Source organism: Diplotaxodon limnothrissa, linkage group LG17 (assembly GCF_057381915.1).
Source record: "Diplotaxodon limnothrissa isolate DT_005_m linkage group LG17, D_limnothrissa_male_GT1.1, whole genome shotgun sequence".
Lineage (NCBI taxonomy): Eukaryota > Metazoa > Chordata > Actinopteri > Cichliformes > Cichlidae > Diplotaxodon > Diplotaxodon limnothrissa.
Genome location: NC_140612.1, coordinates 41451560 through 41477949, shown reverse-complemented (window position 1 = coordinate 41477949; position 26390 = coordinate 41451560). Strand labels below are relative to the sequence as shown.

At 42.9% G+C, this 26390-nt stretch overlaps 2 protein-coding genes across 3 annotated transcripts in view; both read left to right on the top strand.

Annotated features, from left to right (window-relative positions):
• The first annotated feature begins 5000 nt into the window (after positions 1-5000).
• mrps33 (mitochondrial ribosomal protein S33) lies at positions 5001-13749 on the top strand. The gene is made up of 3 exons (XM_085376249.1): positions 5001-5165; positions 10723-10939; positions 13271-13749. Exons 2-3 carry the CDS (start codon positions 10725-10727, stop codon positions 13374-13376), a joined length of 321 nt encoding a protein of 106 aa, XP_085232375.1. The 5' UTR covers positions 5001-5165; positions 10723-10724; the 3' UTR covers positions 13377-13749.
• A 1097-nt stretch (positions 13750-14846) lies between these two features.
• Positions 14847-26390, top strand: part of braf (B-Raf proto-oncogene, serine/threonine kinase) — a 31021-nt gene continuing 19477 nt past the window's right edge. For both annotated transcript variants that reach the window (XM_085376669.1, XM_085376668.1), the window contains exons 1-3: positions 14847-15064; positions 25489-25590; positions 25697-25984. In XM_085376669.1, the coding sequence (XP_085232795.1) occupies positions 14909-15064; positions 25489-25590; positions 25697-25984 (546 nt within the window). In that variant the 5' untranslated portion in view covers positions 14847-14908. The remainder of the gene's footprint in view (positions 15065-25488; positions 25591-25696; positions 25985-26390) is intronic.

The window sequence follows — 26390 nt, the reverse complement described above, 5'->3', positions numbered from 1 at the left end:
AAGCAATTCACAGTGTCTAGAAATGCTGTATGTTGCATCATTGCCAAGTACAAGGAGACGAATTCTGTAAGAAACAAACCTGGCCGTGGCCGTAAGCACAAGATTTCAAGAACTCTGGAGAGGAAAATAGTCAAAGATGTCAGCAAGGAACCCCGGACATCTGCATCTGGAGTTGATGTTTCAAGGAACACAGTTGTGACGGCTCTTCATTGACTTTAGCAGCATCGTCCCAGAACATCCCCTTTACTCAAAGAGCAGCACATCGTAGCCCGACTGAGGTTTGCCCATGAACATTTGAAAGGTAAAGATGAGTTTTGGTAGTCTGTGCTTTGATCTGATGAGACTAAACTGGAACTGTTTCAGCACAGTTGTTGCTTATGTTTGGCGAAGAAAGCCACAGGCCTTCAACCCCAGGGCCCTATTTCAGGAAGCCGGTTTAGAGCAAACTCTGAGTAAGTATACCCTGAGTTAACGGAAACTCTGGGTTTTCGGTTTCACAAAGCGAGTTTAGATTAATTCTGAGCGAGTTACTATGACGACACACTCCGTGAAGCTAACCTGCCCCCTAGCAGGTTTACTTCAACTAACCCTGACCTTCTCCGCCCCTTTGTCGGAAACCTGACTGTAGGAAGTGTCAGACATGGCGTGCCCCTTCCTTGAAGAGCCAGTAGATGTTGAAGCCCAAATTCTCCGCAGAGCTCTCCGCCGGGAGAGAGTGATTAGAGCGCGTTCGGACATTTTATCATTTCCTGATGATTTCCTGTGTGAACGTTACCGTTTTTCAGCACAATCTATAATTTATTTGAATAACATCCTCAGGCCTAATATTGCTCATGTGACACATCGCGGACATCCTCTCAGTTCTGTGCATATTATTCGTATTGCACTTCGGTTTCTTGCAAACGGCAGCTTTCTGTATAATATTGGTGACGCTGAGCACGTTTCCAAGGCTACCGTCTGTCGGGCAGTCAGGAATGTTACAGTTGCACTGAAACGTCTCCTGTACTCGTTTGTGGTGTTCCCCGGTCATAGACCCACAAGATTTATCAAAGAGGGATGCCACAAAATTGCAGGTATCAGGATGAACAGAACTTAATTCATGATGTGGTGATACTTGGACTACTACTTAAATTTTACATTTATTCTCACGGTTCCCAGGCGTGATTGGCTGTATAGATGGCACTCACATTCCAATCATTGCTCCTTCAGTAAATGAAGGAGACTATGTGAACAGGAAGTCTTTCCACAGCATTAATGTACAGGTACATAGTTCCCTGTAGCATTTCAAACTAACAAATTATTTCATTATAGTAATGGATGCTAATTTGTGTTCTCTGCACTGTGAAGATCATATGTGATGCTGCCAACATTATCACAAATGTGGAAGCCAACTGCTCAGCCTCTGTGAGTGGTGGTGGTGGAGGACCCCCACCTGTTTTTCGGGCCTCCGCTTTTTTTCTGTTGGCTATAACGGGTCACATTTGAGCATACAGAGTAAGCAAATATGTACTTGTAATGTGCTCAGATAATTTCAATAAGTGCTTACAGAAAGAAAATTAATGTAGCCTCTAACTGCAATTGATTTACATGGGACAAACAGACCAAGCACTATGGCTCATAATACAATTACACCTCACCTGTTTGGACTATATTTTTAGATTTCATTTTTACTTGCTGCCAGGAACGTTTGGGGCCTGTTGGGTTGCACCTGCGCTCACATCACATCACAAAATAAAATGTATGAAATAAAAAATAAAATAAAATATAATAAAATAACGTGTTAAATGGGTGGAAATCCCTAGATCAATGTTTAAATTAACACTCACGCATTGACTCTGTCGGCTATGTTTTGCCATGCATGCTCTCTTTCTTTTGCAGCTGAGGCTGTGTTACTTTTTTTCTGAGAAATTTGCATGTTATCGGCATATGCTGCCATCAGAATTTCGGCCTCAAGCGCTGTGAAATACATTGACCGCGCCTTCTTTCCCTCCGTCTCCATGGTGACTCGCTTAATCTGTGCTCCACTAATCAGGGCTTTATGTATCCTCGTGCGCGCGCTTAATTTGGGGTTAAAGCAACTCCGCGTTGACTGAACTAATTGTTATCAGCCTTTCTGAAACCGAATATTCCGAGTTGGACAGTTCGGGGTTACTCAACCCTGAGTATCGTTTTTCACTCTGAGTTTTCTAAACCGGCTTCCTGAAATAGGACCCTGGAGCACAGTTGGGAACATCATGCTGTGAGGCTGTTTTGGCGCCTCGGGCACAGGAAGCCTTGTTTGGTTGCATGACATCATGAAAAAAGAAATTATGTTGACATTTTGAAGGAGAATTTGCAGAAATCTGCTCATAGTCTAGGCTTAGGTCATCGCTGGGTCTTCCAGCAAGACAATGACCCAAAGCATGCATCAAAATTAGTCCAACAGTTCCTCAAGGATACCAAAACCAAGATCCTGGAGTGGACCATTCAATTTGGAGCAGCTAGAACAGTTTGCAATGGAGGAATAGGCCAAAATCCCTCAGGAGACCTGTGCCAACCTTGTAAAGACCTACTCTAAGAGATTGTTGTCAGTTGTGGCTCAGAAAGGGTACAGTATTGACTATTAATGGCCATGGGGCTAATAATTTTGGATGTTTCATTTTTGCCCTTTTTTCAGTTTGGTGTATCAATAAAATATTGTAATTAAACTTAGTGGACATATTTATTTTGGAAGCAGACACACTATACAAAACAAAGACTTGTTGTTAATGGTCATTTTCACACTGAAATCAAGAGTGCTGTCTAATTTCATAACGGGGGCTAATAATTTTGCCATCAACTGTAGCTGGTCTAACTGATCTCAGAACAGTAGGCACCATACCTTCCATCAGTTCAGTCACAGAGTGGCAGTTTATCCACAACGAGCATGCACAAACCACCAGAAACAAGCTGCTGGCCCCTCAGCTTGCTCATCTGCAGTCTTTGTTAACATGAGATGAAAATGCCTTCAGAGAGAGATAAATACACTTTGCCATGAGATGAAACAAGCACAGCTTTCTTCAGCCACAAGTAATGTAAAGGCTGTAATGTAAAGGCTGGATGCACATATTATTTGACAGGTGAGTAGCTTTATGACAGAGCTGTCTGACATGAAAGCCTTGCTTTACCTTGGTACATTTTAATTTAAGTCTATTTTCAGACGTGAAAACACTTCAGGTCACCAAGACTTTTACAGTCTAACATCAAAACCATGATGCTGGTACTGTAGATGAGCTTTTTATTCAATAACTCATATTCAACCACAGTAAATAAAAAAAGGTTCTGTGTAACGCACGGCTCTTAGACAAACGTTTGCAAAAGCATCTTTTCCAAGTGTGCTACTGATGACACTGTCTCATGCATTCTTACACTACTATACACTGCACTATTGCTGGTTGTGCTCCACTCTGGACTGGCTGAGTGAATGTGACTACAGTAAAGCGACTCTGTTGGCAGGTTCAAGCACACGTGTGCACTGTGGTCCCATAGAGCACTGAGCCATGGGTCCCATGCACCTACCTTAAACGTCTTAAACGCCAGGCAGGTTAGGACCCAAATACCTCTCAAGCTGGACTGAACTTAACAACAGCTTTACTGCTGGAGAAAATACAAATAACTAAATACAAAGAATTTAACTGTCAGGAACGCAAACACTCGAGATTGTGTGAAAAGGAATGACAGAAAGAAAGTAAATAGCAAAGATATGTTGAATAGAAAGGTATTAATGAAATGTCACAAAACAATGTTATTAAAATATCATTATGAATTTACAGTTTTTTATTTATACAGGCGCAAATTAAACCCAATTTGTGTGTGTGTGTGTGTCAGAAAAAGTGTTAAGCATAGATAAAAGTGCTGCAAAATGAGACTTTTAGAAAGCACCTTTAGTGTTCGACAGGTTTGCTACAGTATGTTGTCAGAAGTATTCATTCATCTGTCTGCACATGAATATAAACTTGAGTCTCATTCTTAATCCACAGGATATTTAATATGATGCTAGCGCGCCCTTACCAGCTATACCAGCTTTACTAATACTTTATTTTTTTATTAAGTTTATATGTTGTGTTTTTTGTTGTTTGGTTTTTTTAACGATGGACGTAAAGTGTGTCAGTAAAGAGTAATTGATTGAATTATGTGCTGCAGAACACGTGGGCTAAATGTTGTTTTGAAATGCTTCCGTCTCATTATTATTATTTTTTTTTTTTTATTGAAAGAAATTTTCATATACAAAACAAGTCAAGGAAACAGACCAGAATTGTAACAATTTACATTATAAAGATGGTGAAGCAAGTCATCATAACTTTACAGTGAGAAAATAAAAGTTTCTAGGATAAAGTAATAAGGAACATAGACCTTTTGACACAGGCAGGAAAATTAGAATAGCAAGTATTTTGTGATTTTACAGCATAGTACAGCAGTTTTTTTGTTCATATTTGAAATAAGCTTAAGTGACTTAAAATATTGACAAAAGTAATTCAAGAAGACGGTAAACATAGGAGAGGCATTCTTCCACTTACATAAATGAATAAAAAACTTACATAGCACTATTACAAAATTGACAACATCTGAGATTTCAGAATCCAGATTGTCCATAAAGTAAAGAATATCCTTAGATGTGAAGGCAGGTACATTGGAAATTCTGAGTGAAACCCAACAGTGTATTTCAAACCAATTCCGTCTCATTATTACCAAGCCAAATTAAAAATCAGCGCCTCCTGCACTTATAAGCGAACAGCTGCATTTAAGCGGAACTTTGCCTATACCTGTCACATCCACGGAACTATTAACAGGGACGGACTTCCGCTTTGATTGCGTAAACGCATTGGTGTATGCGTAGATAAATTAGAATATATCGACTAGGATACTGTTTTCTAGGATGGTGTTTTCGAGAATTTAATGACGGCTAACGGGTACACATATGTGTAATAAAAACTACTAATTGTTCCAACGATAGATATGTGTAATTCACACAGAGTCGCACAAACAGGAAGTAAGAGGAACAAGCCAATCAGCTCCACGGAGCATGTGTCACGCGTGATGCACCGTCTCTGGTGAAGGTTACGGTTAGTTGAACGTGTGCACTGTTACCTGTTACCTGAAGCAGAGGCTACAGACAGATTCGGGAAACAACGCCGTGCGCAGCTGCGGTAAGAATTAATTTCACTGTCATGAAGCTGTTCGTCTGCTCACAGCAGCTCACAGACACGAGCTGCTTCCTCCTGTTCAAACACAGAACAGTGTTAACAGATCGTCCTGTGACTGCAGCATCAGAAACCCTACTTCTCATATTTACCTGCTGTTCAGTGATCCAGTCTAACTCACTTCGGCGGCCTCCCGGTATAATTTATCCCAGCTGACCCAAAGTAACTAAAAACGTGCTAATATATAATTACTAATAGTTCTAAATCTGCAATACAACGAACCTTGCTAACTGAATTATACGGACCCACGAACGCACTTTGATAAGTTAACATAGTTTATAATCTGGATTTAGCGAGTTTATGTAAATCTACGCCGCCGGACTCCTGGGTTTACCGGTGTTCCAGATTAACTGGCGCTTAGATCAACTGGTGTTGGTCGAACAGATGTGTGGCAGTCTTACGTTTCAGGAGCTGCTACCGACAAACCAGTGTATGTGTACTCCACTGTGCTCTGTGAGTGACGTGACCTGCAGTTAAATATTTGAAATGATAAGCAATGGTGCTTCAATCAGAATTCTTTATTCATTTCTATGGAAATGATGCCGTTTCTCCAAGACCAGAACAGGCTGGACTAAATTAAATAATACAGCATATTATACAGTTTATAAACTATAAGAAACAGCTCTAACATATGTTTCCTTTATTAGCTCCTTTAGCAGAGAGAGGAAAAATTGTACTTTCTCATAATTTACAGCAATAATCAACACGACCGACTCAATTGTCTCAGATCATTTAGATGCTAACGCTGCATTTTCCAGTTCAGGCCAAAACCTGCTGATCTTTATTAACCCTTGAATGTCAGGCTGGCATAGCTAGTTATTACATTAGCATCAGGGAGAAGGCTAGCTATACTACGGCACATGGTATGTTAAATGTTTTTGGAGGAATGTTCACTGTGCTTTTTATTGTTTCCTTTACGTATTGTGTATTAGTGCGAGGAAAATAAACCAGTTCTTGCTGTATGCATTCCAGTCATATGCAGCTATATGTCTCAATAAGTACATATTAGAGACGCCCAGAGCTCCATCTCTTCAGCCACCTTCTCTAGCTATCCTGGGGGGACACCAAGGTATTTCCAAAAAATCTGAGAAATCTACTCTTCTGTGTATCCTGGGTCTGCCCTGAGATCTACTTCCAGTGAAACCTACCCAGAACACCTTACCTAGGAGGTGTCAGGGAGGCATCCTAGTCAGATACTCGAACCACCTCAACTGACTCCTTTCAGTGTGGTGGAGTAACAGCTCTACTCCAAGCTCCTCCTGAATAACCAAGCTTTTCACCCTGTCTCTAAGGCGAAGCCAAACCATCGTGTAGAGCAGGGGTGGGGGAACTCTAGGCCTCTAAGGCCGGTGTCCTGCAGGTTTTAGACGTGTCCTTGATCCAACACAGCTGATTTAAATGGCTAAACGACCTCCTCAACTAGGGCTGGGCCATATTATACCGTTCACGGTAATACCGGTATAATGTTAGGCAACGATAGGAAAATGAAATATCGCGATAGAATATGAGTAAAACGCGCATGCGCAGTGCCTTTGTTTTCATGCACATGGCCGATTGTTGAGTGAAACAGATGAACCAGAATTGGTTTGTAAAAATGGTGCAACTTCAGTGATGTGGAACTGGTTTGGTGTTTGTCCGTCAGATACACGACAAAGCACATTTTTTTGCAGAACATGCAAGCGGCCGTCGTTATCCGGTTGTTCAGTGATGACGCGACGAATCCTACTTCCGGGTCTAAAGTAGTCTGCGTTTAATATGGCTTTTGTGTTGTTAACATGTTTAATGTTTTGTATTGTCTTCTATTTGATCTCAAAAAGCTCCTAAAACAGTCAGCGACCACTGTTGACCTCCCTCGGCTTTTATTACCGCTAATCATTTATTTAAGCTCAGTTTTTAAAACCTTAGGATGTAGCTACAGCCCAGCCCATGCAGCAGTATATGAATGACTAACCTCGTATTGTGGATGGATTATCTCAGTTGTTCTCCTGGCTGAAGTTTGGTCCTTTTACAGCATCCTGCCATGCGATTACATTTGTTCCTGACCACCGAGAACACTCACATTAACTTTTATCGAGTGGAAAAAAAGTTAGCTTGTTTATATTATGCTAACATAGCTGTGTCGCTAGCGGTCACGTAGCACATCATTATATAGCAGCTAGCCCAACTTCAGTAACCCTACAAACGTCACTGCTGTTTAGTTTTCTGTCTTCATTTATGCTGGAAGTGATAGCAGAGCTGTACGTTTGAATTTGTTTCCAAAACCCCGCAGTCAGGACATGCTATATTATATTTAGATAGCAGGGAGTTAGCTCGCTAGCTTCTAACTTCTAACTCTGTTAAATGTCATAAATTCTGTTTTCATGGATGCCTGGATGTTAAACTCAATTGTTACACCTGGTAGAGCAGAACGCTGATCATTTTATTAAAGATGAAAGATGAAAGACTTTAGACAGTTTTTCAACTCTCAGTAATGCCTTAGGGTTAGGGTTACCTAACCCTAACCGGATTGTCGGACTAAGATGCTATTAAATCTGGGAGTAATCTGGGTCCTAAACTCCATATCCTTCAGGTCAAACAACACTGCAGCATCACTGAGAGTTAAAAACTGTCTATATTCTTTCATCTTTAATAAAACGATCAGCATCGCTGCTTTACCAGGTGAAACTATGAAGTTTAACTTCCAGGCATCCATGAAAACAAAATGTATTACATTTAATGGAGTTAGAAGTTAGCAGGAAGCTAGCGGAAGTTAGCTCGCTAGTTTCGCTAGTTACCTAAGCATGATATAGCATGTTCTGACTGAGAGATTTCTGAAAAAAATCAAACGTACAGCTCTGCTATCACTTCCAACATAAATGAAGACAGGAAACTAAACAGCAGTGACGTTTGTAGGGTTACTGAAGTTGGGCTAGCTGGTATTAATGATGTGCTACGTGATCGCTAGCGACACAGCTATGTTAGCATAATATAAACAGTGAAGCTGGAGGATGAACGCTAACACTTTTCCACTTAAAAAAGTTAACGTGGAGGTTCCTGATGGTTAGAGACAAATGCAATCGCATGGCAGGATGCTGTAAACGGACCAAACTTCAGTCAGAAGAACAAGTGAGATAATCCATCCACAATACCAGGTTAGTCATTAATGTACTGCAACAACATGGGAATAGAGCAGCTGTGATAGAATACAGCATTAATGAATCAATGGTACAGAAGTGGAGGAAGCAAGAAGAATGAGTTTAATAAAGTTTGATTTATCTGACTGCTTTGTTTCGCTTAATGTGCCTTATAATCCCGTGCACCTTATGGTCCGAAAAATACGTACTGCACACTGCAGTTTAATTCAAATTCAAATTTTATTTGTCACGTACACAGTCATACACAGTACGATATGTAGTGAAATGCTTGGACAACTGCTCGTGACCTAAAGAAAACAAAAAAGGAAAAGGCTATGAATAAGATAGGAAATAAATATGAAAAATTAAAAAGGGTAAATTTAACTAGGAAGGAATAAAATATAAATTAAGGTTAAAAATGAAATAACTGTACAACACAAATTAGAATGAAGGGTAAATTTAACTGGGAAGAATAAGATAAAGATAAATATATAAATTAAAGTTGAAAATAAAATAACTGTACAACAAAATACACAATATAGAACTATATAAGAATGTATGAAGAAATCTAAATATAAATAAATATATACACAATAACAGCAGCTGTACAAGTATTAACCGGAAATGAAGAATATAGTGACCAGTGTTGTGCAAAACCAAAGTCCAGAAAGTCCAGTGTGTGTGTAAGAACCATATGTGTGGGTCAGTACTGTGTGGTGGTGTGATTGAGAGACCGTATCGCCTGCAGGAAGAAGCTCCTCCTCAGTCTCTCTGTGTTGGTCTTCAGGGAGCGGAATCGCTTTCCTGACCTCAGCAGAGAGAACAGTCTGTTGTTGGGATGGCTGAGGTCCTTCACCATCTTCCTGGCCTTGGTCCAGCACCGCCTGCTGTAGATTGAGTGCAGGTCAGGGAGCTCGGAGCGGATGGTGCGCTCAGCTGACCGCACAACCCTCTGTAGAGCTCGTCTGTCCTGCATGGTGCTGTTCCCGAACCAGGTTAAGATGTTTCCCGTCAGGATGCTCTCTATGGTGCACGAGTAAAAGTTCCTGAGCACCTTGGAGGGCAGTTGGAAGTCTCTCAAGCGTCTGAGGTGGTAGAGACGCTGTCGGGCCTTTTTCACCACGGTGTTGATGTGACAGGACCATGACAGGTCCTGCGTGATGTGAACTCCGAGGTATTTGAAGCTGTCCACTCTCTCCACTGGGCACTCGTTGATGACGGGGGTCTGGTAGTTCCTCTCCTGCTTAGTGCTGAAGTCCACTATCAGCTCCTTTGTCTTACTGACGTTTAGAAGGAGGTTGTTCCTCTGGCACCAGTTCTCCAGATTCCTAATCTCCTTCAGGTAGCACCTCTTTTTAACTTCAGTGGATATTATACATGGTTATGCTCAGGATATGTCGGCCCATTTCTACTGGAAATGCCTTTTGGTTAAACTTTCAGCAAGGAATTTGCATTTGCACTGTTACATTTTTATAAAGCTTTAATGTACATAAAAACCAGCTTCTTGTTTAAGTGAAAATAAATGGAAGGTTGTCTTTTTGCACTAGTAATGTTGTGGAGTTGTATTTTGTCTCGCATCAATTATATCATCAGTTATATCGTTATCGCAAATTTTCAAATATATATCGTGATAAATATTTTTGGCCATATCGCCCTGCTCTATCCTCAACATGCCTTCAACTTCTCCAGACGCCTGGTAATGAACTAGCCTCTCACATTACCCCTTGAGTGCAAACTAGAACTTCTGTCCATAAATATTATGAGCAGAACAGCAGAGTCCAAAACCCACTGAAGATGAGTCTGACTTTTTGCATGCAGCGCAGACTAAACTTTCACGGGAACTGGACCCTGCAACAACAGGCTCGATCTACTCTGGAAGCCGAGGGACACGGTCAAATGCTTGCTCCAAATCCACAAAACACACACAGGCTAGTTGGGCAAACACCCAGACGCCCTTGAATGTTTTGAGTGGATGCAGAGCTGGTCCAGTGTTCCCTGACAAGCACGAGCATCTCATTGTTCCTCCAAATAAAAGCCCAAAATTTTCAGTCCTTTCTTACCATGAAGATGAATCACCAGCTCTTTTAAAATCATAGAAAAACTTACGTAGAATACTTTTACACATGCTACGTTCATGTAACTTTCATGCTGATTAAACAGATAAGTTGTACCACAAAGAAACCCAAAAACTGTACATTGTGATATGACGTGTTCAGAGTTATTTTTCACATTTTTCTTTGCTACGTAACTCCATATATCCTGTTTGACTTATTTGATGTCTTCAGTTTGTATCTACCATGTAGAAAGTAGTAAAATAAAGAAAAACATTAAATGAGAAGGCGTGTCCAAACTCGTCACATGTCAAACTCTGTGTTTCTTGTGCTCATTAGTGATGGCAGGCCTGTCCAGCTATGCATTGCGGATGGCCAGACTGAGCTCACAGATCTTTGGAGAAGTTGTGCATCCAACTGACCCGAAATCTATGAAGGTGGTCCAGCTATTCCAGGAGCCCCCTACGGCCAAGAGGAAGGAGGTGTATGACTGGTACCCACACCACAAGATTTACTACGCTGTGACCCAGAAGCTCAGGTTCATGGGTCTGTTCAGGTACAGTAGAATACACCTGTGATACGATGACAGTATTTACCTTTGTAAAAGCAAACATGGCTTCATTTATTTTTACACAGTTGTGCTGCCGAAACACAGTTTTAAGAGTTTGAAAGTTCATTTATTTTCATTTTTTGTGGGATTTACAAAAAAATGTAAAACAAATCCCACTGTTGTCATTTTCTCCCTTTAAAAATGTAATTACATTACAGTGTAGCTGTGATAATGAACTGATTACTGAGGATCATCCTGATTAAACAACAAACAAATATGAATATGCACGCTAAAATGTTTTGTTTGAAATACATTTTATAAATAATTGAAATTCAGCATGAAACACTGTAACATACAATAAGTATGTCAGTGCAGGAGCAGTTACATTGTTTCCAAAACCAAAAAAGATAACCAGGAAATGAAGGCCGGAATCCGAGAGAGATCCAAGCTCCGCCCTCTGCCTCTGTCGGTGCCTCTGAAATTTATCAGCAACTATTTATTACTTCAGAAAGAATTTGAAGTGACTTATAAATGGGGGAAATGTGAACTGCAGTTGCTTCAGAAAGTACTCTGACTGCTTTGCCTTTTTGTTAAAAACTGAAATGACTCATTTACAAAGTATAAGACGCTGAATGCAATATTTTAAAGGTCATCATGGGTAAGTCTGAAGAAGAGGGGTTTTTGCTTTCTTTGATTTTGGCATATTGGACGGCATCTTCGATTCTATCCATAAATGTTAATAATGTAAAGTGTGGTTCACGTCTGGACTGTAACTCGACGACAGTTCTTGTTTCTCAGCGTCAGCGTGGCCTCGTGCTGACCCACTGCTCACTGGAGCAGGCTTTCCTACCATGGAGCTGTGCAGCCTGACAACATCCTGCCACTCCCACACTTCCCACTAGTTTTTAATCACTTAATTATTCTTAATTACTAATTACCTTGTTACTAGATATGCATTTTTTTTTGTTATTTATTCTGTTTTGTGATGAAATGTTTCTGTGGCCCAGATATTGAACTGATTGTATCCAAATGATTTGCTGTATTATTCATCAGGGGTTTTGTTTCTTTGTGTGCATTCAAAGATCATGTGATGTGGAGGTGTCATCATTTATCCTATTATGGAAAATGTCTCATGGTTACCAGTGGGGATTTTAACCACGCCTCACTAGACAACAATAAGTTGAGTGTGCACTAGAACAGAGAACGAGACATGCTGTGTGGTAATGCTGCTAAAGCGTACAGTGTCACTGGAGTTATTAGGCTGGCTATTTGAAGCTGCTGAGGCACTGCAGGGGTCCACGTGCTGGAATAAACTTTGTAAACCACATTGAGAGGACATTAATAAGCTGTATGACAGAGTATATCACATTTGTGTGTAACTACACCATCTTACCATCTCAGGGCTGTATGTTGCTCTGTGAACAAGAAGCTTTGGCTCATTACTTCCCTTAAAGACATGTTTAACTGCTCAGATCAGGGGTGTCCAACTCCGGGCGTCCTGCAGGTTTTAGATGTGTCAGCTGATTTAAACGGCTAAATGACCTCCTCAGCATGTCTTGAAGGTCTCCAGAGGCCTGGTAATGAACTCATCATTTGATTCAGGTGTGATATCTAGATCCCATCCCTGGCTTAAAGCTTCCAGGTCAGGCTCCCACTGAGGAGGGTCCAGCATGAGCTGAAGGCGAAGCTGAAGAAATACAAGGACTACTAGCTAACAGCACAAGATGTGTGGAGAAGAATGAAGAACATCATTGTGTTTAAGTGACTGGTTGTGGCTCAGTGATGGGAGAGTGGGTCATTTACCAGTTGGGAGGTCGAGGAAACGATCCCCAGCTCCTCATGTCCATGTGTCAAAGTGTCCCACTGAACCCCGGTTGCCCCCGATCCGTCCATCAGAGTGTGAATGTTAGATAAACCTGCTTCACTGTATGATTGTGTGTCCATTTAATGTCCACCAGTCCACTGAATGTGACAGACGACCAGTGAGCAGCCTGGAGGGAGCAAATTAGCTGCACCACTCCTCCACCAGGTTTAGCTCACAGCCCTCTGCTGCCTCCACACCCTTACTGCCTTTAGTGATCACTCCCAGTGGGAAACAAAAAGTTCAAATGGGTCACAGATATACTCGGGTAGCTGTTATGTTACATACCCGTGCAGAGATGTCCTGTACACTTATTCAAAGTGGCTTTCATCTGCTTCACCAGAAAGTCCTGAGTGATGGTTTGATAACTTTCTGAAGAGATCTCATGTGAAAAACAGTGAAACCCATAAGATGAAGTGCATGTAAGTATGGCAGAAGTAAAAACTGTGTCTAATCAAATCCTTAATTTGTTTTAGAGATGAGCATGAAGACTTCAAGGAGGAGATGCGTCGTCTGAGGAAACTGAGAGGAAAAGGGACGCCAAAAAAAGGAGAGGGGAAGAGAGCAGGCAAGAAGAAGTGAACTGCGGCACGTCTGCTCCCCGAGGCTGCACAGGACTCGTTCTTCGGTTTCTCTGCAGGCTGCGCTGGCTGCTGTGCACCGTGGTGGGATGCTGGTCCTGAGAGCGTTCCACTGGTCGGGACTGTCCTGTGTTTCTGTGCTGACAGGACGCTCTGAGTCGGGCGTATCCCACTTCTGTTAAATTGTGTATGTCATTGAACGTGTGTGTGGCAGTAAGAGGGCTGTGCTTATATCTTATTACCACATAATAATGTCTTTCTGTCGAACAGCCCAGGAGGAAGCGTTAGCTGCTGACAGCTTGACTGTGGATGGAACGGCTCAAATGTATAGAAGTAGACACCCTTATTTTTCACAATAAAGTCAATGTGATAAATCTGCAGAGTGGTGCAAAACTTTGTTTTATTGCCTTTAAAGAGGAAAAATCAAGAAGAGGGAGATAAAATCCCTCCATGTAGGAAACGCTCAGCATATGCTGCTATCCACAGTCTGTTTTTCTGGGTCGACCTGCGGACGTGAGCACATGTGGGCATTAAACAATTTGTGGCTGGTGGAGTCATCGACCAATCGGGATGATTGCCAGCTCCTACTGTCCAAGAGTTGAAGTATCATTGGGCAACATACTGAACCCTGAGACACTCCGATGGATGCACTGTGTGTGTGTGTGTGTGTGTCGGTCGGACAGTACTTGGGCACAGATAAAAGCACTATGAGTGTGTGCGACTGGGTGAATGAGGCGTCTCATTGTAGGAGAAAGTGCTTCGAGTGCTCACATTGAGTATTAAGGTGTTCTTTAAGTAGCAGCCCATCCATTTACTGCATTCTGACTTCCGTGACATTAAGAAAAAGGTTTGCTATTGCAGGTAGTTACTAAACCAGGGGTGGGGAACTCCAGGCCTCCAGGGCCCGTGTCCTGCAGGTCTTAGATGTGTCCTTGATCCAACACAGCTGATTTAAATGTCTTGAAGTTCTCCAGAGGTCTGGTTATGAACTAATCATTTGATTCAGGTATCTAGAACCTGCAGGACACCGGCCCTGGACACTTGGAGTTCCCCACTTGTGATCTATAAGAAGGCTGCTAAATAAGTGGACTTGATGTGAATAAAAGTTTTAATTCAATGTTGTTAATGTTCGGGTCTCACTGCATTGCCATCTTTGTGCGGACTTGTTTCACTTTGGCTGAGCGCACACTCATAATCAGCCACGGTTCGCTCATGCTAAGCCCGCGTTTCCTACCACGCTGAGTACTGAGGGGCTGAATCCTGGCACTCGGCACGCTTCAGGTCATCCAGGGTTGCTACCTTGCAGCACTCCTGCGTGTTCAGCGTCCCGGGCACCTGAAGCTCCCAGCGGCAGGTGGACGCAGGAAGGCTGTAAGAAGCTCTCCGTGGTCGTTTCAAACGGCTGCTTTTTCCGGTTTTACTCAATCGAAAGAGGTCCGGAGCTCTGGCCCGTGCCTCTGTCTCCCCCTCCTGTCCTCAGCACCGGGTTGCGTTTTCCTCGATTATTTTCCACTCACTTTCTCGCAGTTTAAAATGGCGGCGTTGAGCAGCGCCGAGTCCCCACCGCCCGTCTTTAACGGAGACACTACGGAGCTGGAGCCGGGCAGGGAGCGGGGCCTGGACGAGCTGGGCGCCGGACTGGACTCGTCCTGCTCGTCGGGGATCCCGGGAGGTCCGCAGGATGAGGAGGTAAGCCCCACGGCAGCGGGTCGAAGCTGGGCAGGGGACACGGGCTCCGAGCGGAGGTAATTGGATGGAAAGGTTCGGGAAACGGCGGCTGGAGCCCGGGCGGTGGGCTGCGGCGCAGGGCTGGAAATGCGAGCGGCCCCGGCTCACCCGGCTCGCGGGCCGGGCTCCGTGGCGGGGGAAGCTCCGGCTGCGGAGCTGTGTTTGTGTCGGGCCTGCTCGCCTCTCTCTCCAGCCTCACAGCATCTGCAGCCTGCTGCGACAACAGCACGCGCACACACGCGCGCGCGCACACACCGCTGTTCAAAGCACAAAGACGCAGTTTAGCGCTTCGTGCAGTGTCGTGCGGAATTGTGGTGCGGACAAAGTTTGACGGCGAGCGGTGCTGCGAGGCCTGCGCTCAGAAGGCTGCTGATGGTGGACCTGGAGGCTAGCCCGAGTCGTGCTTGTGGTGTTTGAGGTGTGATTTAGCCACACATGCTACTTTTATTAATGTGACACAAGATGACTAGCATCTCCGCAACTCCTCCACACGCAGAAAGCATCAGGCTGTGTCCTCAGCGGTGTCTGCACCGACCACGTAGCCTAGCCTTGATTCTGCAGGTCACAGGCCTCCCTGCTGGACCACGACAGCAGCCTGAAGCACACAGCAGGATAGCTTTGTGTCAAAGTTTGGAACAAACAACACTGCAGCTCATGTCTGACGTGAACACATTTCCCTGCTATGTCATACAGAACATGAGAAATCCGCCACAGGCTTTGGCAGCACCCATCTTAGGGTCCAGAACTCCTGCGTGAACATTTGGAGAGTTCCTGTGTCCACGTCTCTGTCACTGCAGCTCTGTAGTGAGAGCTCCAGGGGCCCGAGCTCACCAGAGACTAAAAATAAAAGCATTTAAAGACTGCGCTGACTCTGGATTTTAGTCTCTGGAGCATCTGCGGTGTGTCGGCTACAGGCGCATCTGCTGGTTTCTCTTCAAATGTCTATAATCACAAATCTGAGCTCAGCTATGACTCTGAGGCCTCTTCATAAAATGGTTTAGTGTGTATTTTAGACGGGCTTTTTTCATGTGCCATTCAAACTCCAGATAACATCTGGTGCAGGACGTGTTGAGCCCTGGTCCACGCACACAGCGCTGTTTTATATGAAAAACTGCAGATGAAGTCTCACCTGTCCCTGCTGCACCGTTCTCCAGCAGCTGGTTTGAGTCGTTTCTGGATCATCTCTCTCACTGCGTCTCACTGAGAATATTCCATGTTTGGTTACAATTATTTTATGGCTCTAACTACAGATTTAAAGGGAAACCTGGGATGAATATTTTGGTGCCTCAGTTTGGACATCACCCTGAGAGGATTAAACGTCGTCCCAGAACACTGGGATAATTCAAGGCTGCTAACTGTACAGTACAGTTAGCAAACTGTGATCCATCGGTTATCCAGCTCTGCTGCTGTGCAGCTGGATAGATAATCAGTCTTTATTCCCTAACACGACCTTCATGTTGCATTTCCCAGCATGTCTCAAGCTGTGTAAACATAAACAATCAGTAAACCGTAGCTTTTCTGACCCTATTTAAAAATAATCATTTCTAAATTCTGTAAGTTTGTGTTTGGCTGGTTATTGAATTAGCTTCACTCTGATTATTTTCAGGACTTTGTAGGACGGAGAAACTATTTGAACCTGCTGTGCATTGGAAACTTGGATAAAGCTCCAAAGTGACTGAAGTAATGAGAGCTGAGCTTGAGCTGCGACTGTGTTTGATGGTGCTTTTCAGTTGCATTCTGTTCATCCAAAATTGGACATGTCAGTAATGGATTGCATTTATAAAGCGCTTTTCTAGGCACCCAAATTCCACTATTCATTCACTCTCACATTCACACACTGCAGGCAAACCACAGTTGTAGCCACAGCTGCCCTGGGGCAGACTGACAGAAGCCAGGCTGACATATCGCGCCATCGGCCCCTCTGGCCATCACCAGTAGGCGGTAGGTGAAGTGTCTTGCCCAAGGACACAACGACCAGGACAGAGAGAGCTGGGGGATCCAACCGGCAACCTTCCGGTTACAGATGAGCTTTCCAACCCCCTGAACCAACTGTCACAAATGTCCATATTTAGAGGATGTGGTCATTAATGTGTGACCAGAGTCCAGGTGTGGAAATCCCAGGAAGCTGATTCTGTTCATCTGGACCATGAACACAATCAAAAGTTGATTCATGTCCAGATGAACAGAATCATGGAGACTTTTGAGAGCTGGGTCTGTCTGTTTGCAGCAGAGCTTGACACTGAGAGGAAAAGTCAAAGATGGTGAGGATGGATTATTGATTAATGCTGGGGAACCGTTGTTTTAACATTAGTATAAAAAGCTTTGGTTTAAAAACTCCCCCTTTTTTCTAAAAGTGCAATTCACATCACTTAGTGTGTGCACAGAGCACCACATCCAAACAGTACTGGTTTCCAGGTATGAGGAGTTGGACCATAAAACATTATCAGTGGAAACCAGCTGTCCAGCGATCAGCTGTGAGCCACACACGGAGGTCAGATGACAGGTGGGGGGGAGCAAAGTGCAGAGATGACCAGCAAAATGCGATGAAGCACAGGAGAGCAAAGATGTGGAGTAGTGGCATAAAAAGCTTGAAGGAGTGGAAGAGAGGAGGCCAGAGGAGGCATCGCTTCAGTTTCCCAAATGATTGATCCTCAGCAACAGAGCAGCTGTTCATGGGCAGCGTTAGGACAGTGATACGTTTTTAAGAAAGCCAAACTTTTGTTTCAGAGACAGATCAAACGGCTAACTGCAGGCCTGGAAGGGAAATCTCGCTCTAGCATCTCCTGACTCGAAGCGATTAGCCGCCTCCTAACGCTAAAGAGTGTAAAGCAGTCAAAGTGCATCGCTGTGGTGGAGAATCGTCAGTGAGATCAGAGAAGACATAGAAATGTCCGCTTTCCTTCCCAGACATCAACATCATCTTGTCTCCTCTGCCTGTCTTCTTTGACAATGAGACGATGCCATGTATTTATTTGTTATCTGTTTATTAGAGATTTGAGCCTCTTTTATTTCCCCAAGTTAATTAGTATTGTTTTACATTTATATATTTGTTTTACACGCATGAAGTCAAGTGTATAGAGCGTAGCATGATGACCGCTGCATGACCCTGCGGCTAAACTGAATGCCTCACATTACACTTCCACTATAATAAAAACAGTTTTGTCTGAGAGGGCCATGAGATATGAGGAAAATCTGATATCACGATATTTTACCTGATATCACGATATTTTTTATCTGATATCACGATATGTGTAAATAACCTTAAATGTTATTTTTAACCATGTAGTGCCGAACACTGCGCTGGTTTACTTATTCAAATAGACATGAAAACAAAAAGTCTGAATGAATTGAAACGTTTGATTTTACCCACACAGAGGTTTTCCACAAATGACTGTGACAGTAAGTCTGTGGTCAACACTAAAAAGGTGCTCTGTTTTATTTATAACATATAAAAATGAGAAAATAAAAAAATGTGATGACCTCAGATTACAGACACAAGTCTGGATAGCGACTATAAAACGACTAACCGTCACAGGTAGTTTATTTAACTTGTTCTTTGGTGCGTAGAGAGACGGTCACATGCAGAGTTGTAAACATTCATTTTGCAGGTAATGACTTTTCAGCTGGTGGAAGACATTTGTGGCGCTGCTGCCTTTTAGCGACAATAGTTTTACAGCATGTTTGTCAAATTACCGCATTTTGCAAACAGCTTATGATAAAGCGATTTCAGCCATGGAAAAACTAGCGATACATCGAGCAAGTTCGATATATCGCCAGCCCCTACTTCACAAACATAAAAATAGACTTAGTGTTATACTAATACTTGAACTGATTACCGCTATAAACAAAATAACTGCATTTATTTTGCTAGTACTAGCTACGAACAGGCAATGACAGAACAGCAGTGAAAATGTATGCTATGTCTTCTAATGATGCTGCCTAAGGGAAGCATGTATAATGTAAACAGAATTGGTCCTAGCACTGAACCCTGTGGAACTCCATAATTAACCTCAGTGTGTGAAGAGGACTCTCCATTTACATGCACAAACTGGAGTCTATTAGATAGATATGATACAAACCACTGCAGCACAGTACCTGTAATACCTACAGCATGTTCTAATCGCTCTAATAGGATATTATGGTCGACAGTATCGAACGCTGCACTGAGGTCTAGCAGGACAAGCACAGAGATGAGTCCACTGTCAGAGGCCATAAGAAGATCATTTGTAACCTTCACTAAAGCTGTTTCTGTGCTGTGATGAGCTCTGAAACCTGACTGAAACTCTTCAAATAAACCTCTGCAGATGATCTGTTAGCTGTTTGACAACTACTCTTTCAAGGATGTTTGATATGAAAGGAAGGTTGGAGATTGGCCTATAATTAGCTAAGACTGCTGGGTCTAGAGATGCTTTTTGAGTAAAGGTTTAACTACAGCCAGCTTGAAGGCCTGTGGTACATAGCCGATCATTAGAGATAGGTTGATCATATTTAAGATTGAAGCATTAATTAATGGCAGGACTTCTTTGAGCATTTTGTAGGAATGGGGTCTAAAAGACACGTTGATGGTTTGGAGGAAGTAATTATTGAAGTTAACTCAGAAAGATCAATTAGAGAAAAAGAGTCTAACTTAACATCAATGGTACTAAGAGTAGCTGTAGATAATATTACATCTGTGGGATGATTACTGGTAATTTTTCCTCTAATGATAAAAATGTTATTAGTGAAGAAGTTCATGAAGTCATTACTAGTTAACGTTAAAGGGATGGTTGGCTCAACAGAGCTCTGACTGTTTGTCAGCCTGGCTACAGAGCTGAAGAGAAACCTGGGGTTGTTCTTATTTTCTTCAATCAGTGATGAATAGTAAGATGTTGTGGCTTTGCGGAGGGCTTTCTTATAAAGCAACAAACTATTTCTCCAGGCTAAATGATGATCCTCTAAATTTGTGACACGCCATTTCCTCTCCAGATTACGAGTCATCTGCTTTAGGCTACGTGTTTGAGAATTATACCACGGAGTCAGGTACTTCTGATTAGAGACCTTAGTTTTCACAGGAGCTACAGTATCCAGAGTCGTACGTAGTGAGGAGGTGAAATTATTAACAAGATAATCGACCTCTGTTGGAGCAGCGTTCAGGTAGCTGCTCCGCTCTGTGTTGGTACAGGGCATTGAAGAAGGAAGTGACTTGTGAAGTCACTTCCTAGCACTCACTTGAGTCAGCCCTCTGCTTTGTGCTCTGCTCAGCTGTCTGTCCTCCAGGTTCCCTGTCCTACTTCAGTAGGGGAGGCATAATTGGCTGTTGTGGCGTCAGCCTCTCCTTCACCACAGCCGGAACCCACTGCTCCATCCCTGCTCTGCAGCTCAGCCACAAACAACACCCAGCCATGCATATAGCAAGTCTCATTACCATCTTATAACCGTCTGCTTCCCTCTTGCTGCTATCCTACTTTGACGCTTCACCCCTGCACTCACCTCCACTCTGCCTGCACTCTTTTCTTCACCCCTCATGTGCACTGTTCACTTCTTTCGATGGTCCCAGCTACTGAAGCTCTTCTACCATCACTGTCTCTACTCCTTGCGTCTGCACTGTCCCACCTGCCCGACTCGTATTTATACTTATGCTTCTATTGATTTTCATCTCTTCTCTCCAGAGCATTCCTCCACCTCATAGGATATTGGATTTCTACTCTCACTACAGATGAGTGTCGTCTGCAAACAGGTGCTTCTCTGGCCTCACCTGTCACTCTGCCCATTAGCACTGCACACCAGAGTGGGCTCAGAGCAGATCCCTGATGTAATCTCACCATCCTTACGCCCATCCTGCACCACCCTCACATACTTCTCTGCCACTCTTGATTTCTTCATGCAGAACCACAGCTCCTCTCTTGGCACTGTATCATCTGCTTTCTCTGATCCATAAAGACTCGGTGAAGCGTCACATCTGTAGTGCTCTTCCACTCGGTGCATGAAACCATACTGCCACGCACTGATTGACACCTCTCTTCTTAACCTGGCTTCAACTCTTTCCCATGTCTTCATGGTATGCCTCATCAGCTTTGTCCCTCTGTTTTGTTCTGCAGCTCTGTACATCACCCTTGTTCCTGACACTTGGTCGACTAAACGAGGAAAAGTAAACTGGACTAAACTAGAGATGGACCGATCCGATATTACGTATCGGTATCGGTCCGATACTGACCTAAATTACTGGATCGGATATCGGAGAAAAATAAAAAATGTAATCCGATCCATTAAATATCACGAAAGCACCTCACAAAACTTGCAACACGCCGTAACTCACCTCAGAACGTTAGCACGTCGGAGCAGTATGCATCACGTGATAGAGCGGCTGTGGCATGCGGGACCTGTCGGTGGTCTGGATAGCATTTGGAGCTTCGCTAGCAACCCGGCATTTCATCTCCGACAAAGTTATCCCGAGAGAAGTAAAGCAAGTGTGTAAGTCCATCTCTGAATGTTTGTAAAGCATTCCTGCGTTAAGCTTAACAAACGACTGCCTCTTCTTGCTGCTACTTCAATCATGAAACTGCTTAACGATCAGCTGATCGGCTTTTCTGTCGCGAGTCCGTGTCTCTAGTTTGCTTTTGGCCCACTTTGCACCAGAAAGAGGAAACCAGCGGCTGAACAACAGCAGCACGTTTAAGCTTGATCAGCTATTGTTAGAATGTATTTAATATTACTTTCTACTCGAGGATCTTTTTCTACGTAGCTGACGCTGGTAACTGTGCAGGGGCGGATCTAGCAAAGTTTAGCCAGGGGGGCCGATAGGGCATGAACAGGGAAAAGGGGGCACAAAGACATACTTTACTTTCTTATTCTCATTTAAAATGTCGAGCTTTTAATAAATAATTATCTGACACCCAAAGTTTTAATTTGATGCAAAATGAATAGAAGTCAATTACTGTATATAGTGACTATTAAGTCTAATATATATACCCTAGTAAGCTATAGTACTTTTTCCTTTGGGAAGGTACCATCTGTGCAGTCTGCAATTTTGTTGAAGAAAGATGTTGAATCTATTTAATATTTCTTGAAAAATAATTGATTTCTGTGCATTTTTTTTCACACTGCATCAAATTAAGGTTGATTACGTCGATTAAGCATCATGAGGTGGAGCGTGAGGGGTGGTTCCCTATTTTTTATTTATTTATTTTTATTGTTGCTGGGAGTTGGAACTCTATTAGTTAGGTTGCTTAATATATATGCTAAGTAGGGCTGCCACGATTAGTCGACTAGTCACGATTACGTCGACTATCAAAATCGTCGACGACTGATTTAATAGTCGACGCGTCGTTTGAAGCTTTGTAAGATCACAAAAGACGCAGGAATGAGTAGCAGGATTTAAGAGTGTAATAACGGACTGAAACAGAAGATGGCAGCACTGCATGTACAAGGATGCCAGCTGCCGTTAAACCCCGAAGAAGAAGAAGCAGCAGCTGTGTCCCAGAATTCATAGCGCGGCCCTGCTTAGTTTCCAACAATGGCGGCAGCTAGTTAGTTTGAATATTACTCTTATTAATCTTTCTGGGTCACAAAATAAACGTTTAACATATTTTCAGGCGAGAATGTAGCTGTGTAAACCTCAAATATCTGCTCAGTTTATCAAGACACCACATATTTTCAAAAGCGCTCCGACGTTTTCGGAGACGTCTGTTACCCACTAGCTCGATAGCTAGCCGGGGGCTAGGCTCACTAGAGCCGTGAGAACACCGGACTCCCCGCAAATCGTTTTCAAACCCACCGCAGTCTTTCGCTACTCAGGTTAAACATGATATATGAGTCACTTAGATAACTTAAAAATGTTATTGTTTGGCTTTTTTCAGTATTTTATTTGTTCCTGAGTAAATCGGTTTGGCTGAGATTAAAGTTATAATTTTTACACAGCTGAATAAACGTCAAGCAGACAGCTGATTATCAGAAGTGTGAGATGCTGGAGAATTTACTCCGGTGTCCTGTTATAGTTTAGATAGCAAGGAGTTTATTAAACTTCACCGAAACAATCTGCAAATTTCATTAAAATTTAATAAACTATCATCTTGTCTTTATTTTTAGTTAGCACCTTAAACACTTCAAGCTGTAAGCTAATGATAGTTATATAAGAGCAGATGCTGCTGGTGCAATAAGCTGTACGTTTTACATCCAATGGATGATGATCTGATTAGTCGACTAATCGCAGAAATAATCGGTGACTAGTCGACTATCAAAATAATCGTTTGTGGCAGCCCTAATGCTAAGTACTCTTTAAAATACCAGAATAGGGAGGATGGTGTAGGTCTAAGTTTATTAGATTGATCAGTATTGCTGAACTATGAAATTTTTTTTTTTGCATACAGGTATAACAGAATAGCTTTAGTGTAGTTGTTGTTTTAAACTTGAGTATGAACTTATACAAAATGCAGCAAGATATTTAAAAAACAGTTTTGTTGATTAAAAAACACTATATCGGATTCATATCGGTATCGGCAGATATCCAAATTTATGATATCGGTATCGGTATCGGACATAAAAAAGTGGTATCGTGCCATCTCTAGACTAAACGACTAATCTCAAATCAAGAAACACTCGGATATTAAGTGACGTTTGAGAACCGTTTAATGGAAAATGTCAAAAACTAATAAGGTGTTTTAAACCATTATTCACGTTCTTCAATCATGAATGATGCCGCATAAATGTGTAGCACTTCACATCGTTAAACATTTTCTTTCACTTACTGACCTCCTCACCCAACGCTAAGGCGTAGACCAGGGGTGGGCAACTCCAGGCCTCGAGGGCCGGTGTCCTGCAGGTTTTAGATGTGTCCTTGATCCAACACAGCTGATTCAAATGGCTAAATTACTTCCTTAACATGTCTTGTAAGTTCTGCAGAGGCCTGGAAAGGAACTAATCATTTGGTGTGCTGACCCAGGGTGAGATCCTGCAGGACACCGGCCCGCGAGGCCTGGATCGCTCACCCCTGGCATAGACCATCTACCTTTCAGCGAAAGCTAATTTCTGCTTCCTGTCGCCTGCATTGTAGATGATGACTTTGTGTCCACAGAATAATGATACAGTCGGGACAACAGTGAGAAAGAAACGTAGGGCTGAGCTGTCCTTCCTTTAGCTCTAAGCTCTTTTCCTTTCCTGTGCTGTCTGTCTTGGGGGGAATTAGCTCTCACTTCTCTCTATGCGAGTAATACAGTAGCATTAGCATTAGCTGACACACTGAAGCACTTTGTGTATTTACTGTGTGTTTTACATGTTACTGTCTCCATCCTCGCTCCGCTCCAACACTCGCTGAAGTGCCTCAAACAACAACTTGTAGATATTACAGTAATCAGTAACAGAGTACTGTTTCAGTAATTGTAGTTACAATTGTGCTGCTACTTGTGTTAACAAAATTCTCGCTTATCTGCACATGGGTGGGTAGAAAGAGGGAAAAACATCGAGCTTGCTGCTTTTCGTCCCGCTACAGGCCCGATGTCAAAGTAAGTGTAGATATGGTCACTACGTTAGTGCTTTAGAGCAATTAAAAATAAGAGTGCAACAGTAAAACTGCACCCAGGACAGAAGCGGCTACATCGTGCTGAACTTCATCAGGTAACAAAGGCAGCGGCGCAGCATCCATGTCAACCTGTTCGTGTTTGTGAAGGAGAATCGCTGTAACGGTCGCTCTGGTGTTCATCTTCACTGCGTGTGTTTGGTTTGAGTTCATGAACAAACTGAAAGAAAAATGGTGTGTGTGTGTGTGTGTGTGTGTGTGTGTGTGTGTGTTAGCATAAGGATTTTTGTTGGTGTGAGTCTGTAGTCTCAGATTTATATTGCGAGCTGGTAATTATGCAATATTTCAGATCATTTTACAGACAAAGACAAAAGTAATGTAACAGGTGTACTCTGGTAGAAACTAAGTAACATTTGGTTTAAAGAAAAGTAATGAGTAATGTGTAAACATTACTTTTTTTTGAGTAATGAACCTAATGCTGGTTCCGGCCCACCTTTAACCCCTGAGTGTAGCAATATAAATGATGCATAAATTATTTGGTTTTGCTCGTTTCATCTCTCGGCATGTGATAAGCCCGGTGATGGAGGGTTGGCTTTTGTGTTGTTCTTTCCTACCCCCGTGACAAAAATGTGCCACAGGTGTCTCCACCAAACACCCAGCGATCGAACACCAACCTGTTAGTAAAGCAGCTACAGCCCCAGTGTCCCCAGCTACTTCACAGAGGTCCTAAAAGTAGAAAGAAAGAACCAATTAAATACTTTATTTTTTATTGTTTTTTACTGATTACATCTGTACATCTCCAGGGGTGTCCATGTTATCTGATCCTGGTAAAGCTGGTATGATAATGTGTTTTTTAGTCGTGCAGGTATTTACGTTTTACCCTGTTTCCTTGCAGATCTGGAACATCAAACAGATGATAAAGTTAACACAAGAACATCTGGAGGCTCTCCTGGACAAGTTTGGCGGAGAACACAACCCTCCCTCCATTTATCTAGAGGTAAGATCGTTTCGGCTTATGTGAACAGAACTTGCTGTGACCCTCGTAAATGTCACCGGAGGTGTTGAAGCTGTCGAGTTCGTTCCTCACGGTTCTTCTTTGGCAGGCCTATGAGGAGTACACCAGCAAACTGGACGCTCTGCAGCAGAGGGAGCAGCAGCTGCTGGAGGCCATCGGGAACAGCGCAGACTTCTCCTGCTCTCAGTCTGCTATACCAGCCCTTCTGGAAGTCAAGATAGGAGGTTGTGGGGTTGGTGCAGGGCCTCAGGCTTTCCACTCGGCCCCAAACACTTTGGCTGTCCTGCAGACCCCCACTGACACAAGCCGAGCCAACCCTCGCTCCCCCCAGAAACCCATTGTCAGGGTCTTCCTGCCCAACAAACAGCGAACAGTGGTAAGTGAGAGCCACTCTCTCGGGATGCTTATGTGGATTTTAAGGCACGAAAGTCTGATTGACGAGGCTCCTGAGAGCCAGCGCTTCATTTGCAGCAGCAGATATTAGATGTTCAGAGTTGATACATCCTCTTGGTGAGCTTTGCATCTGGTCTTTCACAAACTGCTTTTTCATGTTGACTTAGTTTTTGCTGAGTTAATGATGATACAGTGTAACATGTAACGTGTTGCTGAGGAACACGTGATTATTATTTTGTCATAAAACCTCAGAGATGAAAGACGGCGTGCAGCCTTTTTGACTTTAGGTTGCACAAAGTGCTCGGTCTCACTCGCTGTCAGATGCTCACAGCAATACAAATCTAGTTTAAAATAAAACGTGGTTTTACATTAAGGCATAAATATTATAA